This window comes from Balearica regulorum, chromosome 5 (assembly GCF_011004875.1).
Source record: "Balearica regulorum gibbericeps isolate bBalReg1 chromosome 5, bBalReg1.pri, whole genome shotgun sequence".
Classification (NCBI taxonomy): Eukaryota; Metazoa; Chordata; class Aves; order Gruiformes; family Gruidae; genus Balearica; species Balearica regulorum.
The window spans coordinates 50,848,998-50,862,630 of NC_046188.1; the positions used below are offsets into that span (position 1 = coordinate 50,848,998).

General features: G+C 48.4%; 1 protein-coding gene across 8 annotated transcripts in view; it reads left to right on the top strand.

The window, feature by feature from the left end:
* Positions 1-13,633, top strand: part of LOC104631290 (USP6 N-terminal-like protein) — a 94,974-nt gene that overhangs the window by 67,991 nt on the left and 13,350 nt on the right. For all 8 annotated transcript variants that reach the window (XM_075754824.1, XM_075754828.1, XM_075754823.1 and 5 more), the window contains 7 exons: positions 1,375-1,482; positions 5,612-5,721; positions 6,654-6,702; positions 8,073-8,193; positions 9,127-9,221; positions 10,897-10,962; positions 12,356-12,455. In XM_075754824.1, the coding sequence (XP_075610939.1) occupies positions 1,375-1,482; positions 5,612-5,721; positions 6,654-6,702; positions 8,073-8,193; positions 9,127-9,221; positions 10,897-10,962; positions 12,356-12,455 (649 nt within the window). The remainder of the gene's footprint in view (positions 1-1,374; positions 1,483-5,611; positions 5,722-6,653; positions 6,703-8,072; positions 8,194-9,126; positions 9,222-10,896; positions 10,963-12,355; positions 12,456-13,633) is intronic.

Below are 13,633 nucleotides of genomic sequence, written 5' to 3' on the forward strand. Positions count from 1 at the left end.
ACAACGTAGTGCTATGGTTATGGTCTTTATAACCTTGTGCATAGGCTGGCATTAAAAAGTCAAGCCAGAAGTGAAAAAGTTGATGATGTGAGATAGGTCAGAGAGGAAAGGTAACAGGAACAAATGGTGTAAGAGATGCTAAGGCAACACGGCAGGACCACATCCAGAAAATCTTCTACTAGGATCTTGATGCTTCCCTATGAATTGTAGTTCTTCTCTTGCATCAGCCTGAAACCCATGAAGCAGAACACACTATGGAAAGAGGGATTTTGAAAGAGGTTGGATGCATTTGTACCAGGCAGTGCCAGTAGCTCCAGTTGATTGCCTGGTTGGGCACTGCCCTGCTAAGCCCCAAGCTCATTCCCATGACCGGGAATCTGGCACTTCTGTCCCTTCCCAAGGAACTGTCCGGTCCCAAGGGATTGCTCTTTCACAATGTAAATCCCCTCCACAGCTGGAGCTTAGGAACGTGCAGCAGGTCCTTCAGCATACCCCAGGGTCCTCAGGAACCTGGAGGAGTGCCACGGTTGGCTTTGTAGTGCAGCTGCAAGGCATTTCACAGGTGGGATGAATGAAAGGATGGGAATATTCAGAAATGAGGCTTTTTTCTTTTTTTTATGAATCTGCTTCTTTTAATGGGAGAGGTCAAGGATGGAACAAAAGCTCTTTTCTGTTTTCCATTGAAATGTAATGGTCTCTTTAGAGAGAGAGGGCTTTATAACAAGAAAAAAGGGAAGAGACATCATGAAGTGATCAAGCGGTGCCAAGAGGAGGGACACGTGCACGTTTTTCCCCAGTCCCCCTCTTTGCTTGAGGAGTACCTTGCACGTTCTTGGGAGAGCCCTTGGTGTAGCCCACAGTCTCCTTTGCCATGGTGGTTGCGGAGGACATGTCCCTGTGGCTCTCATGGTAAGGGCTCTCCTCTCCAAGGGGAAATGTATTTTTCTCCCAATCCCTGAGGATCCAAGTGAGAACAGCCATGCCAGGTCAGATCAAAAGCTTCAAAGCCATGGGTGCTGCGTCTGGTCCTTTGAGAGGAGTACAAGGGCAGGCTTGTGTGCATGGAATGTGACTGCTCTGAAGGATCTGAGATGTCTCCACATATAAAGGGGATGGTCTGTATCCAGTTCTTCCAGTAAGATCAAAAGCATGAGATGTGGCTTGATTTTGACTGGGTACATGCCTTTGATGGATGCAGGTGCTCAGCTCATCCATCAGATTGGAGATGCCCTCTCTGCGCCAGCGCAGGCAGAGGAAGTGATCAGTTGGGGTGTCCGCTCAGATGGCTGGTGGTCCGCAGCAGCAAACCAGAGAGCAAATCTGTTCTGCCACCAGCAGGACCAGCTAACCTTGCATGTATTTACCTCCCCGCAGATGTGTCGGCGAGTGTACAAAGGGATCCCGCTTCAGGTGCGAGGCCAGGTCTGGTCGCTTCTGCTGGACGTTGAGAAGATGAAGAAGGAGAATGAAGGAAAATATGAGGTACAGGCTCTTCCTGGCAAAGGCAATGGGAGCAAGGTGATGGGAAGGCTGGTTTGGTGGGGCTTTACTGGCTGGGGCAAGCATGGTGGATGCAGGCATCTCCATTTCCACCATGGGCAGGAGGGAAATGGGAGTTCCTACAGGGATGCTTTAAGGGTCGGAGGGGAACACCCAACCCTTGCATCCTCCCTTGCAGGGTAGCGGTGTGCCTAGCACCCTATGACATGCACTGGTGGCGGGGCCTGATCCCTTCTGTGAACTGCTGCAACCTCTGAGAAGGAAAGGCTTAAAATTAGTGAGGACTGAGAATGCAAAGGGGATAAACTCTTTATCCGTGTGTGTGTATATTAGGCTGGGGCCTTTTAGCATGTTCAGCCAGCTGCTTTCTCTGATATGCTGCTTCCATTTATTTTCTGATGGAAGCCATGAGCAAAGATGCTGTTAGTGTTACTGCATCCTTAGGGAAAGATGCAGGGAAAAGGGAGGCGAAGCTTAGCAAAGGTACAGCTCGCAGTTCCCCAAGCTCCCTGGAGTGATGTGGAGTACCACGAGTACCCTGAAGTGGGTAGATGCTGGATGAGGGTACCACAAATGTCTCCCTGTACTTGAAAATTTCACTCAGGGCGTTTTGAAATGCACAAGGTCAGAAGCCTTAAACCAGCTGACAATGGGTCCTTAGTTGAGCAACCCAATTAAGCGTGGGTGAGGGCAGGTCTTTTGAGCTTGGGGGGTATATCTGAGTGTGGGGTCCTGTCTTACAACTGATGTGCAGCTGGAAGTTGACTGACAGCGTTGGAAGAGCTTGGATTGAAGAGGCTTCTTTTATCTTCCGTCTTCAATCTTTTTATAACTGTCTTAAAAGTTTCTATTAAAAATCAAATAAAAATCATTTTTCTATTAAAAATGTTTTATTTTCTCTGCAGATAGGAGAAAAGACTGCCTTGCATTGCTTCCTACCAGAGCATTGCATGCTGCAGGCTTGGATTCCTTGGTATAAAAGAAGCAATTTCTGTAGCACGCATTGAACCTGAGTGATGGGGCTTACTGTATTTTGGGTTTGGGGGTTTTTTTGAGCATCTCAGCACCTTTACACTGCCTCTTTCCATAGGCAGTGTGTGGAAGCCCTTGGTTGATAATTAACTTATTTTCCAAACTTGTGTTATGATCTAGCTCGCATCACGTACCCGGGCGAGGATCAGGGTGTCGTGAGGACAGTTATGTTTCAGAGGCAGGAGGTGGAGTGCTGCTTCCAGCATGTGTTTCTAAAAATCTCTGCTTATTAAGCAGGATTACACTAATGCTCATTATAGTTAGTCAAGCGTAGATGTTAATAGTGAGATGCCACTGGGATGGAGTCACATGCAGGGGCTTGGGGAAGCCGGGCTGGGCTCACAGCAATAAGCAGAGATAACGAAGCTCTCCCAGCACGCAGATTCTTATTGCACTCCTTCCCTCCAAGCTGTGCTGCACAGGCAGGGAAGCAATCCAAACAAATGAAAGTCTCAAGGAGTTTATCTGTGCTCCAGAGGGGTCTGCGATAAACAGGAGCTTCAGGGCTAATAGGCTTTGCTGGATGCAAACCCCCTACAAGTTCATCTTAATTCTCCTCTTCTTTGGTGCCACCTGCCGCTAGTAATTAGCTCTCCCCTGATTTCCTCCAGAAGAGGGTCAGTGCGGATCCTGGATGTGAGGTTTTGCTTTCAAGAAGGGACTAAGCTTCAACCCCAGCCTTGTGTCCTGGAGGGGCTGCTCCCAAGGCCACCCCGTTTCTCCTTGGGCGTGAACCATGGCACAAAAGCCTGGCTTTTGCATGTGCCTTGAGTTTTGAGCATGCCACCTGGCATGTGCCAGGGGATTTATCTTTTTTTATACCCACTGCTCCCTCTGTAGAGATGTCCCTTGCGCTCAGGCTGGCAAAGGAGATACTTTTCCAGCCAAATGGCATACCTTGCTCCCCATGTCCGTGTTGCCTCTGGAGTGATAAAATTAAAAAGCCTGGACCAGTTGCTTCCGTAGTACTTTAATTTATCGCAGTTGTCTTCCAGTACTTCTCCATGCAAGTCTCTGAGTCTTCTTCAAGGCCGTGGGAGCTCAGTTGTCCCTGATGCTGCAGGAGCCCGGAGGCTACCATGGGACATACCACACTTGGTTTCAATGTGGGCATGAACTTCTGCCTCCCTGGGGTTTTATAGCTACAACCAAGAAGGCTTGAGGAAAGCTGAGAAGGTAGCAGGAGGAATGTGCTGACCATGGGGCAGAGCAGAGGCATCCTGTCTTACGTGCTGCTTTATAAAAGGTCTTTGGGACAGGAACAGCAGCTTCCCAGCCTCTGCTCTGCTGCCAGCTTGCAGGGCTCGCAGTGCTAGCAAGCTCAGCAGAGCATCTGTGGAGCCCCCAGGTTACTTGAAAAAAAGGTGAACAACCTGTCCTGGGCTTCTTGTTTACTGTCTGCAGAATTACTGAAGCTTCTTGGGTGCGTGGAGGTGACAAAGCGCTGTGCAACCTACCTGCTCTTCAGGTGCAGTGATTTAAAAAAAAAACCCAGAGTAGGAGGTTTTACAGTCTTTGAGAGATTTTGGTGGTGTTCTGGCAGAGAAAATGAGGGCCTTTAGCAGGGAAATTTGAACTGGACCGGTGTATATGAATAGTCATCTTGCCTCAGGTAGTCTGCCCGCTTTAGAGTGGGCAAGGAGACGTAGGATGCACGGAGCACAGTGTTTACAGCATGGAAATGATGTTCATCAGATCTTCATTCCATCATCACTTTTATCCTCCCTTGTCCTGTGCAGGCAATAGTTCAAAATGGCTCCTACACTGTTGCTCCTCCATACAGCTGTTTTCAAGTTTGGAATTAATATTCCTGAGATGCTGTGACTGCTCTGAGTGTTGGCTGTGCTGGACACATCTGGGTGCTAATGACATTTTGATGTTCCCCAGAGCTGATGTGGCCATCTCAGGAGGTCGACAGCAGCCTGGAGGCACCTTGTATCAGGCTGACAAGCATTCATAGGATGGCAGCTGCTGGAGCAGATGATTAAGTATCTGTGCAGATGTGCTATTTTCTGTCTCCTGTGTGAGCAAGGAGGGGTCTTGACCCTGGGCTCCAGGCAAACTGGGCTTGCTGCTCATCTCCACTGCCCCTAACCTGCCAGTGGATCTCAGGCTGCCTGAAGACAGTCATAAAATGTATTTTATTAATGCAATTAACCCTGGAGATATTAAAGAAGGAGGGCAATTGCATGATCACCGGTGGTGTCTAAAGGCTGTGAGAATGAAATGTTTGGCTATAGCATAATGGTCCTTGTCTGCACACACTGGGCTGAACAGTGGGTGACAAATGGGCCTGCAGTGGGATTCCTCCATGGAGCCTGGGACTCTAAGGGCACAATTGGTTGAGGTGGGCTTAGCTTTGGTTTGAATTTCCTTTTTTTGCAGTGGACTTCAGTCCTTTATCTGTGTGATGCTGCCTTAAATGATTAGCCAGCGTGCGGGGAACACGGGGATTCTTGCTTTTAGGTTTATCTTCTGTTCTGGACTCTGCCAGTTCCTTAAAATTTGCACCAGTCCAAGGGAATACCCCAGAACTGATTTTGTAGTAGAAATGCCTTAAACCTAAGATGATTCTCTTCTGCAGGGGAAGTAGTAGTTGGAGATCACTTCATAGAGTCTGTTGTAACAGTTTATTATGAAAAGCTCAGGGACTCTGTTGGTTATAGAAGTGTATCATTCCTTAAGCACCAAGAAGTCTTGATGCTTTATGACAGCCAAGCCAAGTACCACAAAGAAATCAAAAGAAATCAGAGTAGAATTTAATTGTAAAGGTTTTAGATTCTGAAAACTTGGTATCTGTATTGGAAGATGGGCGAAGGCTGGGTTGGCAGCATTTGAGTGTGGGGTCGTCCCCTTCTCCCTGGGCCAGCAGCACAGCCGAGGGGCTGGGGATTCATCTCCAGACTGCAGATCGTTGCTCACTGCAAGACGTCAGCGTCCCCCAGTCGCTCTGCAGTAGCTCTGTGCAGCTCACAAGCTGCCACTCCTGCTGTAGGAAGCATGCCTTCTGGCTGTGTGGAGAGGTGTGGGCTGAGGTGGTGTCTGACTCCTTCCTCTTGTCTGCCCCTCTCCCTTCCAGCAAATGAAAGAACAAGCAAAGAGCTTTTCATCGGAAATCAAGCAGATAGATCTGGATGTTAACCGCACCTTCCGAAACCACATCATGTTTCGGGATCGCTACGGAGTGAAGTGAGTACGGGAGGCTTTGCGTGGCTGTATGGGCATCAGTGCCGGTCAGTGTTTGTGGGATGAGCTGGATGGGGTGGCCAGCAGACCCCTGGTGCAGAGCAGCTCACAGGAGAGCAAAGCTATCTCTGCCTGCTCCACAGACCATCAGCACGTGGTACAACCCACAGATGTTGGGCTGCTGATTCTCTCTTCGGACAGGTCTATACTGTACCATGTTCAGCCCCAGTTCCTGAGCCAAGCATCAGCCTGTTGCAGTGCCTTGTCCCCCAGGGTGATGGAGTTGCAGTTGCAGAGGGCTTGGTTTGGGATGGCTGGGATGATGGGGTGGGTCTGTCAGAAGCTGGATGGGATGGGGCATACGTGGCTTCCACAACAGACGGGGTTGGAGAGGTTTGACAAAGTGGCTTTGTCGCTTGGATGAGTCACACCTGGCTGCCCTACACAGACATAGTCTGTGAGGGAGTGTGCACTGTGTATCTAGATAGTGATGACTCCTTTAGCAAGGAGGGAAGGGAGAAAGGAACCTGTTAATAAAATGGTGGCAGTGCTTTCTCCCAGGATGTATAACACTTGATGCCTGGGTGGTTGCAAGTCTACTAAAAACCCACCTCCACTCCGAGCCTGAAGAGGAGGTGTGTGGAACACAGCACGTGTGGGTACGTGCATGTGTCTCCAGGAGACCTGCTGATGGGCCAGGCTGGTTCAGCCCCACTCTGAGGGGCCACTGGTGACTCCCTCCTACAGGAAGAGGTCCCATCCCACATGCCTATCAAAGTGCTTTCTGGTTCTGTGAGCCCTGCTCCTGGCAAAAGGCATAAGTACTAGTTGGCTGGGTGTTTTCAGAGCCTTTGCTCTCTGTGCATACGCATTGGTGTGCACACGAACCTGGAGACCTCATGCTCAAGTGTTTTAATATCCTTCTTTCTCCCCAGGCAACAGGCACTCTTCCATGTCCTGTCAGCATACTCTGTTTATAACACCGTAAGTAGTAAGTTAGTCCAGTTAAAGTGAATAGCATCGTGCTTTATATATATATATATATGTATAAAAAATACTTAAAAGAAGCTTTATCTATATTTATATATGTGTATACATGTATGTTCGTGTGTGTGTGTATATACATATACACACACCCACATTTAGCCAGTGGTAATTCCAATTTTAAGTCCTAATACTGGTTTGTACAGACGGCTGCAAGACTCACAGGCAGCACGAGACCCTTTGCACAGTTGTTTCATTCCCTTGCTCATTTTGTCACCTGGTAAATGACATCTGGCAGATGCGGTTTGGGCGAGTGTCAGCAAAGAACAGGGGATTGCCCTTTGGCTTTCCAGCAAGACTAGCCTCCTGGCTGAAGGTCCATTGTGTTTCTTCTTGTCATACACTGAATGGCATCCTTGTTGAAGGCACAGAAGATGATCGGGGGGTAGTCAAGGAAACAAAGACCCTGCCTTCCCTCATACAAGATAAATGCTTACCAGATTTATTTATTCTTTAATTACTTCAGTGCTCACATGGCTGAAGGAATCCAAAACAATATCGGAGCCACACGCCGCTTACTGTCCCATCCCCTATTCCTTGAAGTAGCTGCGGGCACCTCTTATGTTGGGGTTTCTGTCCCTCGTCCTCCAGGCTTGAGCAGGGCTGGTGGGGGGAGCAGCATGGTGGGGGGCATTGCCTGCAAGCCCCTCACTTCCTGCTGGAAGACCTGCTAGAGCGAGTCCAGAGGAGGGCCATGAAAATGGTCAGAGGGCCAGAAGACCTCTCCCATGAAGAAAGGCTGAGAGTTGGGGATGTTCAGCCTGGAGAAGAGAAGGCTCCAGGAAGACCTTATTGTGGCCTTTCAATATATACAGGGGGCTTATAAGAAAGACTTTTTACCAGGGCCTGTAGTAACAGGACAAGGGGCAACAGTTTTAAACTGAAAGAGGGCAGGTTTATATTGGACGTAAGGAAGACATTTCTTACAATGAGGGTGGTGAGGCACTGGAACAGGTTGCCCAGAGAGGTTGTGGAGGTCCCATCCCTGGAAGTGTTTAAGGCCGGGTTGGATGAGGCTTTGGGCAACATGGTCTAGTGGAGGGTGTCCCTGCCCATGGCAGGGCAGGGTTGGAACTAGATGATCTTTAAGGTCCCTTCTAACCCAAACCACTCTGTGAGTCAGTGACAATGGTAGATGCTGTAGACATATGAAAACTGTGAATTTGGGCATAAATGATAAAGACCTTGAAATGGGACAGACCTTGAAAGAGGAGAGGGAAGCACAGGCATCCTGACCTGCTTCTGCAGATTTGGCATCGTGGTGGGGTCTGACGGTGTGGCAACACATGTACCCCTCTTGCCTCTTGCAGGAAGTGAGCTACTGCCAAGGGATGAGCCAGATTGCAGCCATCCTCCTGATGTACTTAAACGAAGAGGATGCATTTTGGGCACTGGCACAGCTGCTGACCAACCAGCGGCACGCCATGCACGGTAAAGACTGGGGCGGGATGTGGACGGAGGCTCTTGCAAGGGGAGGGAAGGCTGTTTAGGTTGGTCAGTAGAGCCTCGTTTCTCCTCACATATACTTGTTTAAAGCAGGTATGGCTTAATTACGTGCTGAGACAACCCAACTACGGAGCTGAACTTCACTCTTGGAGGCAAAGTTCATCAGAGAAAAATGTGGTTTATCAGCACTGAGCTTTAGTGATCAGTAATTAACACTTCCACAGAGGTGCTATCTTCCCTCCTGAGTGCCTTGCCCTTGGCAATCAATTAACTCAAGGTCACCAGTTTTTAAGAAGTCTTACAGAAGTACATCCAAGAGCATCATGTAATGCTCCATTTTTAGCATGCCATGAGCTACGTGCCCTTGTGTTTTTATGAAGATGTAATTCCACCAAATGTGCTGTATTATTTTACTTTAAACACATTAAAGATCCTTTCATCTTACTTGTGGTTAGCAGTAATCTATACACAGAGGTTATTTTATGAGTGGAGGGCTAAGCCTTATGGCTTGATAACTTCAGACCATCTTAAACGGATGTCCTGCTAGATTACGCGGTGCTGCACAAGCTTGTGGTGTTCAAACATCTTCAGCTTTTCTCTGAACCTTGGTAAGCACCAAGAGGTGTTCAGAGAGGTCTTGGCCAAGCCAAGTCCCAGGCGGGCAGGCAGTGGGGAGGTGAGTGGGTCTGCTCTGCAGGGCCAGAGTGAGAAGGACCAGCTGGTGTTGGTGCTGAGGGTGCTGTTGCCCATGAGGGTGGGCTCTGGGAGGAATGCCAGGGGAGGTAGCTGGGTGCACTGTGGTCCAGCCAACTTCAACAGGCAATGCAGGGGATGAGTTTCTAGAAAATCTGGCAGCCCCCATGACTGCTCCAGAGCTTTTCTGATTATGATTTATTTCTCTCTTCTTTTCTTGTTAAGGTTTTTTCATTCCTGGATTCCCGAAGCTGCAGAGATTTCAAGCTCACCACGAGCAGATTTTAAGCAAACTGTTTCCCAAACTGAAGAAGCACATGGTATCACTTTGCTATCAGTCTTCCCATACTAATACCGTGTTTTAATGCTACAGCAATTAGTGTAATGTTCTGCCAAACTGATGGACAACTGAATATCTTTCTAACCGTGTAGGACCACTTCAGCCACAAAGAGGCAAGCATTTATTAAATGGGATGCCTGAATCTTGCTGAGGCGAATGGTTATCATTTGCTTGCTGGTCATCATTAGTGTAGAGACTGCTAAAATCTGAAGGCTTCCTTAGGAAAGCCAGGCGGGAAGGCTCACAGAGCCTGCAGCAAAAGGAGCTGTTGCATACAGCAGTGAGGCTGGGCTGTGTTCTTGCACCAGCTGCAAAGCCCGAAGGGTAATGCTGGATTGTGTGGAGTCTTAATTCAATAATTATTAGCCCCAAGTGCTTGCATTTAATGGCTTTGTTGTTATTTGAAGACAAATGTAAGATTTGCTGTGTGTTTTGTTGCTTGGGCATGTCCAGTTGTTTTTCTCTCTAGCAGATGGTACAAGGCCATTTGGTGGCTGGAGAAGCATCTGCAGGACACATCGATTGCAGTCTAATGTTTAGGCGACTGTTTTGCAGCATCTGCTCCCTTTTGCTGTAGACAGTTGGGATTCAGTGGCCAGACTCCTGAAGGTTTCTTATGCTCCCAAGGGACTCAGTGGCCCAGCTCCAGGAAAAGCTGTTTATATTGCCATCATCTTGCTTCCTGCTGCAAATGAGCCAGCCCTGGCTGTATAAGTGAAACAGAGCCAGGACAGGTTTTCACTTAGTTATAGCCATAATGGTAGGGAAACCTGCGTGGGGAGGACAGGAATAACTGCCTGAAAGCTGCTCCTGCCTCCTGGCTCCCAAAGACTCCCCAGGCTTGCAGGTGCCCAGCACCAGCCAAAAGCAAAGATCAGAGCTGACCGTTAATCCCATGGGCTTCTTTCTCTTCCCATCCCCGCCACCTTGCTGGCCTTGCAGCAGTGGTCTTGTCAACTTTGTGCACGTGCAGGGCGCTGTGCATCCCAGCACCAGCCGTGCCACACCATCAGCTGTGGCAGAAAAAGCAAAGCTGTGTGCAAGTGCTGTGCCGGGTGCCAGACAGAGACGGAAAAGTGATAGACCACGGTGATGTTGGTGAGATTTTTAAGAGTTTTCCTTAGCCTGTCAGGCCATCCTACTGCAGCAGCCATGCCATGCAAATGAAGTAGTGCTAGCAAAGCTGGCTCAACTGTGCAGGTCTGCATTTACCTGTGGGATACTTGGGGTTAATCATTTAAGTGGTCCTCTGAGAGGCTTGCATGGGAATTGCTATGGAAACAAAAATGGTAGTCTGCAAGGAGTGCATGGTTTGGGTTCCTGGAAGGTTTTTTGTAAATCGCTGGAGTAGATATTAGGCCAGAAAAGCTTCTCCTAGAAATCCCTCTCCAAAGTTGTGGCTGAAGTCTGGCCATGTTGAGGGTCAGGTTCAATGAGTATCTTGGGCAAAGGGCCAAAGTAGGGCTTCAAAATTGCTATTTAAAGTAAGGCCTTTGTTGGAGACAAACTGCAGCCAGATCCTGCACACAGACCCCAGCATTAATAAAGCAAGCAAGCAACCAATCAACCAACCTCCCCAAAAGCCTGATGAGTTGCTTGAACCTCCAGCAGCCAGCCTGGTGAAACACCTGTGTCTCTTTGCTGTCTCCTCCTAGGACAAGGAGCAGATGACTACAGGGATTTACACGACCAAGTGGTTCCTGCAGTGTTTCATTGACCGGGTGAGGATGCTCTGTGGGTTGTTTGCTGCTCTGCTGCTTGCATGCATGGTTAATCCGCCTGTTTTTTTTAAAAAAAGTATCATAATTTGAAGAAGGTGTTAATATTTTATAAGGTGGGATATTATGCACACTCTCATACGGCAAAAAAGTTAATAAGGGAGAAGCTAAAAATAACTGCATGTCACTGATGACAAGTCAATTCCTGCTGCCTCATCACAAGCAGTCGCTGGGAGATGGCTCAGCAGCAGCAATGTAAACTTCAAAGTCGGGAGAGATCTTCCTCTTGCCTCACTTTGGCTCTGGAAACAGCGTAGGGAGAAGAAGAGCTGGGGGCACAAACTGAAAAAATAGCAGTGCAGCAGCTGCAGGCAAAGGAGTGGGCTGGGCGCTGCAGACACATGAAAGTGTGAGAAAATTACCCTGATTTGTACAGAGCTAATTTGCCAGTCCCTAGCCAAGACTACTTTAGGGGCAGTGTTGCGCTTGCACACTTGAACACAAGATCCAGACTTGCTAATGTGTAGGACATCTGTGTGTCCTCAGTCTCAATTTTCTGCTGCCCTGTTTCCTATAAAACAGTGGATGATCTCTTCCCCTTGAGAGGGAACTCACTGCTTTGCAGTCTGTCACTAAAAGCTGTATAAAATGCAAAATGCCTTTAACTGCAGTAACATGTTTAAAGGAGCTGCAATGGCCAGTCATGCCAAACTCTAGAGTAAGCACAGCATCCTAAATTTGGATTTAAATGTCACAGTAGGACTAGTATTAATTTCTGTGTTGGTGAGATGCCTTAAATCTTTGCTGGGAGCTGATGGGCTGCTCTGTCATTTTGGATATGAGTTCACTCCTGTTTTTCAGATTGGGTCCAGATGCACATGAATACCTCTTGCAGAAGTCTTTCTAGCAGGCAGAAATAAGCCTGTGTATAAGAAAGACCACTTCTCTAGACACCAAAGGAGTGATTTTTTAATGCTTAGTGAAGCACTGTTGGGCCTTCAGACCTATCCCATAAATAGCCCTTCATCTGTTTGGGCAGTTTGGATGGATACCAGAGTGGCTTTGTGTGCTTGCAAGGCTGAAAGATCTCTCCATGGGTAGTGGAATCTCTGTGCTAGTATGTCTGTGCAGAGCTTCTCCTTTTTTTGCATTTGCGGCCGGGTTTTAAGTACTTTCCCTGCTACCCAAGGGTGTTAGCTTTAAGGCAAAACTATAGACAATAAAATACGTTTTTGTGTTATAGATGAATCTTGGACATTCAATGCCTCACCCTGTTGTGTGTTTTTGGTGCGAGGGGACATAGTGATGCCACCAGCCTCTGTATCATCATCCCATCAATCAGTGCTAATGAGTGTGGTGCTAACAAGCTGTTTTTTTGATTATGTGCTTGAAACAGACCCCCTTCACTCTCACCTTGCGGCTTTGGGATATCTACATCCTGGAAGGAGAGCGGGTGCTGACAGCCATGGCTTACACCATCCTCAAACTGCACAAAAGTAAGGTCCCAGTAGAGCGCATCTTGTATGGCAGAGGTGGCACCATGCTGGGCCACCCATGTTCTGCTGACCCAGAAAGTCTTGCTTCGCTGCCAGCCTGCTCATGCCCTGTGCTGACCCCAAAAGGCCGTGCCGGTGCTCCAGGGAGGAAATGAGATGCCACAAGTGTTGAAATCTTGTGCTCTGCGCACAGCAAACCCCACCAAAATGCTCCCATCTGCCTCTTTCTGCATGCTGTGCCCCACATCTTTTATCAACATGCTTTTAGGGGCAATACAGACAGCAACCCATCTGTCTGCAAAACTCTATGTGGCAGTTCAGCTGAAAAGGCTGTAGAGGGAGAAATAAATCCATTAATATACTGCTGAAATGACCAAAACCTGTTTTTAATTACATAACGTTACAGCAGTGATGTTTCTACCTCGAGATCTTAGGGACTTTGAACCCTTCCGCTCCTATAAGCTAGCAGCCTTGCTTTGTTACCGTGTTAGGTCTTTAATCTGGGACAGGAGTGATGCTGATAGTGCATGCTGGGAACCATTGGGCCAGTGGGATTTATGGCACTGCGTTTGTTGGCTCCTGCAAACAGCCACCCTGCTCTTTCTTCAGCTGAAATTCAGGCTATCCAGAAATACATCTTCAAGCATCCCATTTGTTTGCAAAGACTGGGAAACTGGCAGGCAGGTAGAAGTTTGAGCCTGAAATCATGTCTCCTCCTTGAGGAATGCGTGGCGCAGATCAGCATCCCTGCCTGCATCCTGTTCCTGCCGGCGTCCCATCCTTGTCTGCATCCCTGGTGTGGGGTAGCATCCCTGCCTGCTGGCTAGTGCAGGTTGGCGTCCCTGGCTGGTGGTGGCGGCTGCCAGCAGTGGCTGTTCACTCTGATGCTCAGGGTTTCTCATGGAGCTTTTCCTCCTCCTAGAGGTATAGTTGAGAACTTCCAGAAATGGCCCAAAACGTGCATCCTGGTCAGCAATAGGTCCCAGCCCAACCATCATCCTGCCAGTGCCTGAGCAACAGCAGGAAGGTGGGAGAGAGGCAAAGACGTTCAGGCTGTCCCACTCTTCTAGAGTGGGAACAGCAGCAGAATACCAGATAAAACCAAAGCAATGCAACCCACGCTGGTGCTACCCTGCAATTTGGCAGTGCCGCTGCCATTACTCCTTTCTGCCATCCCC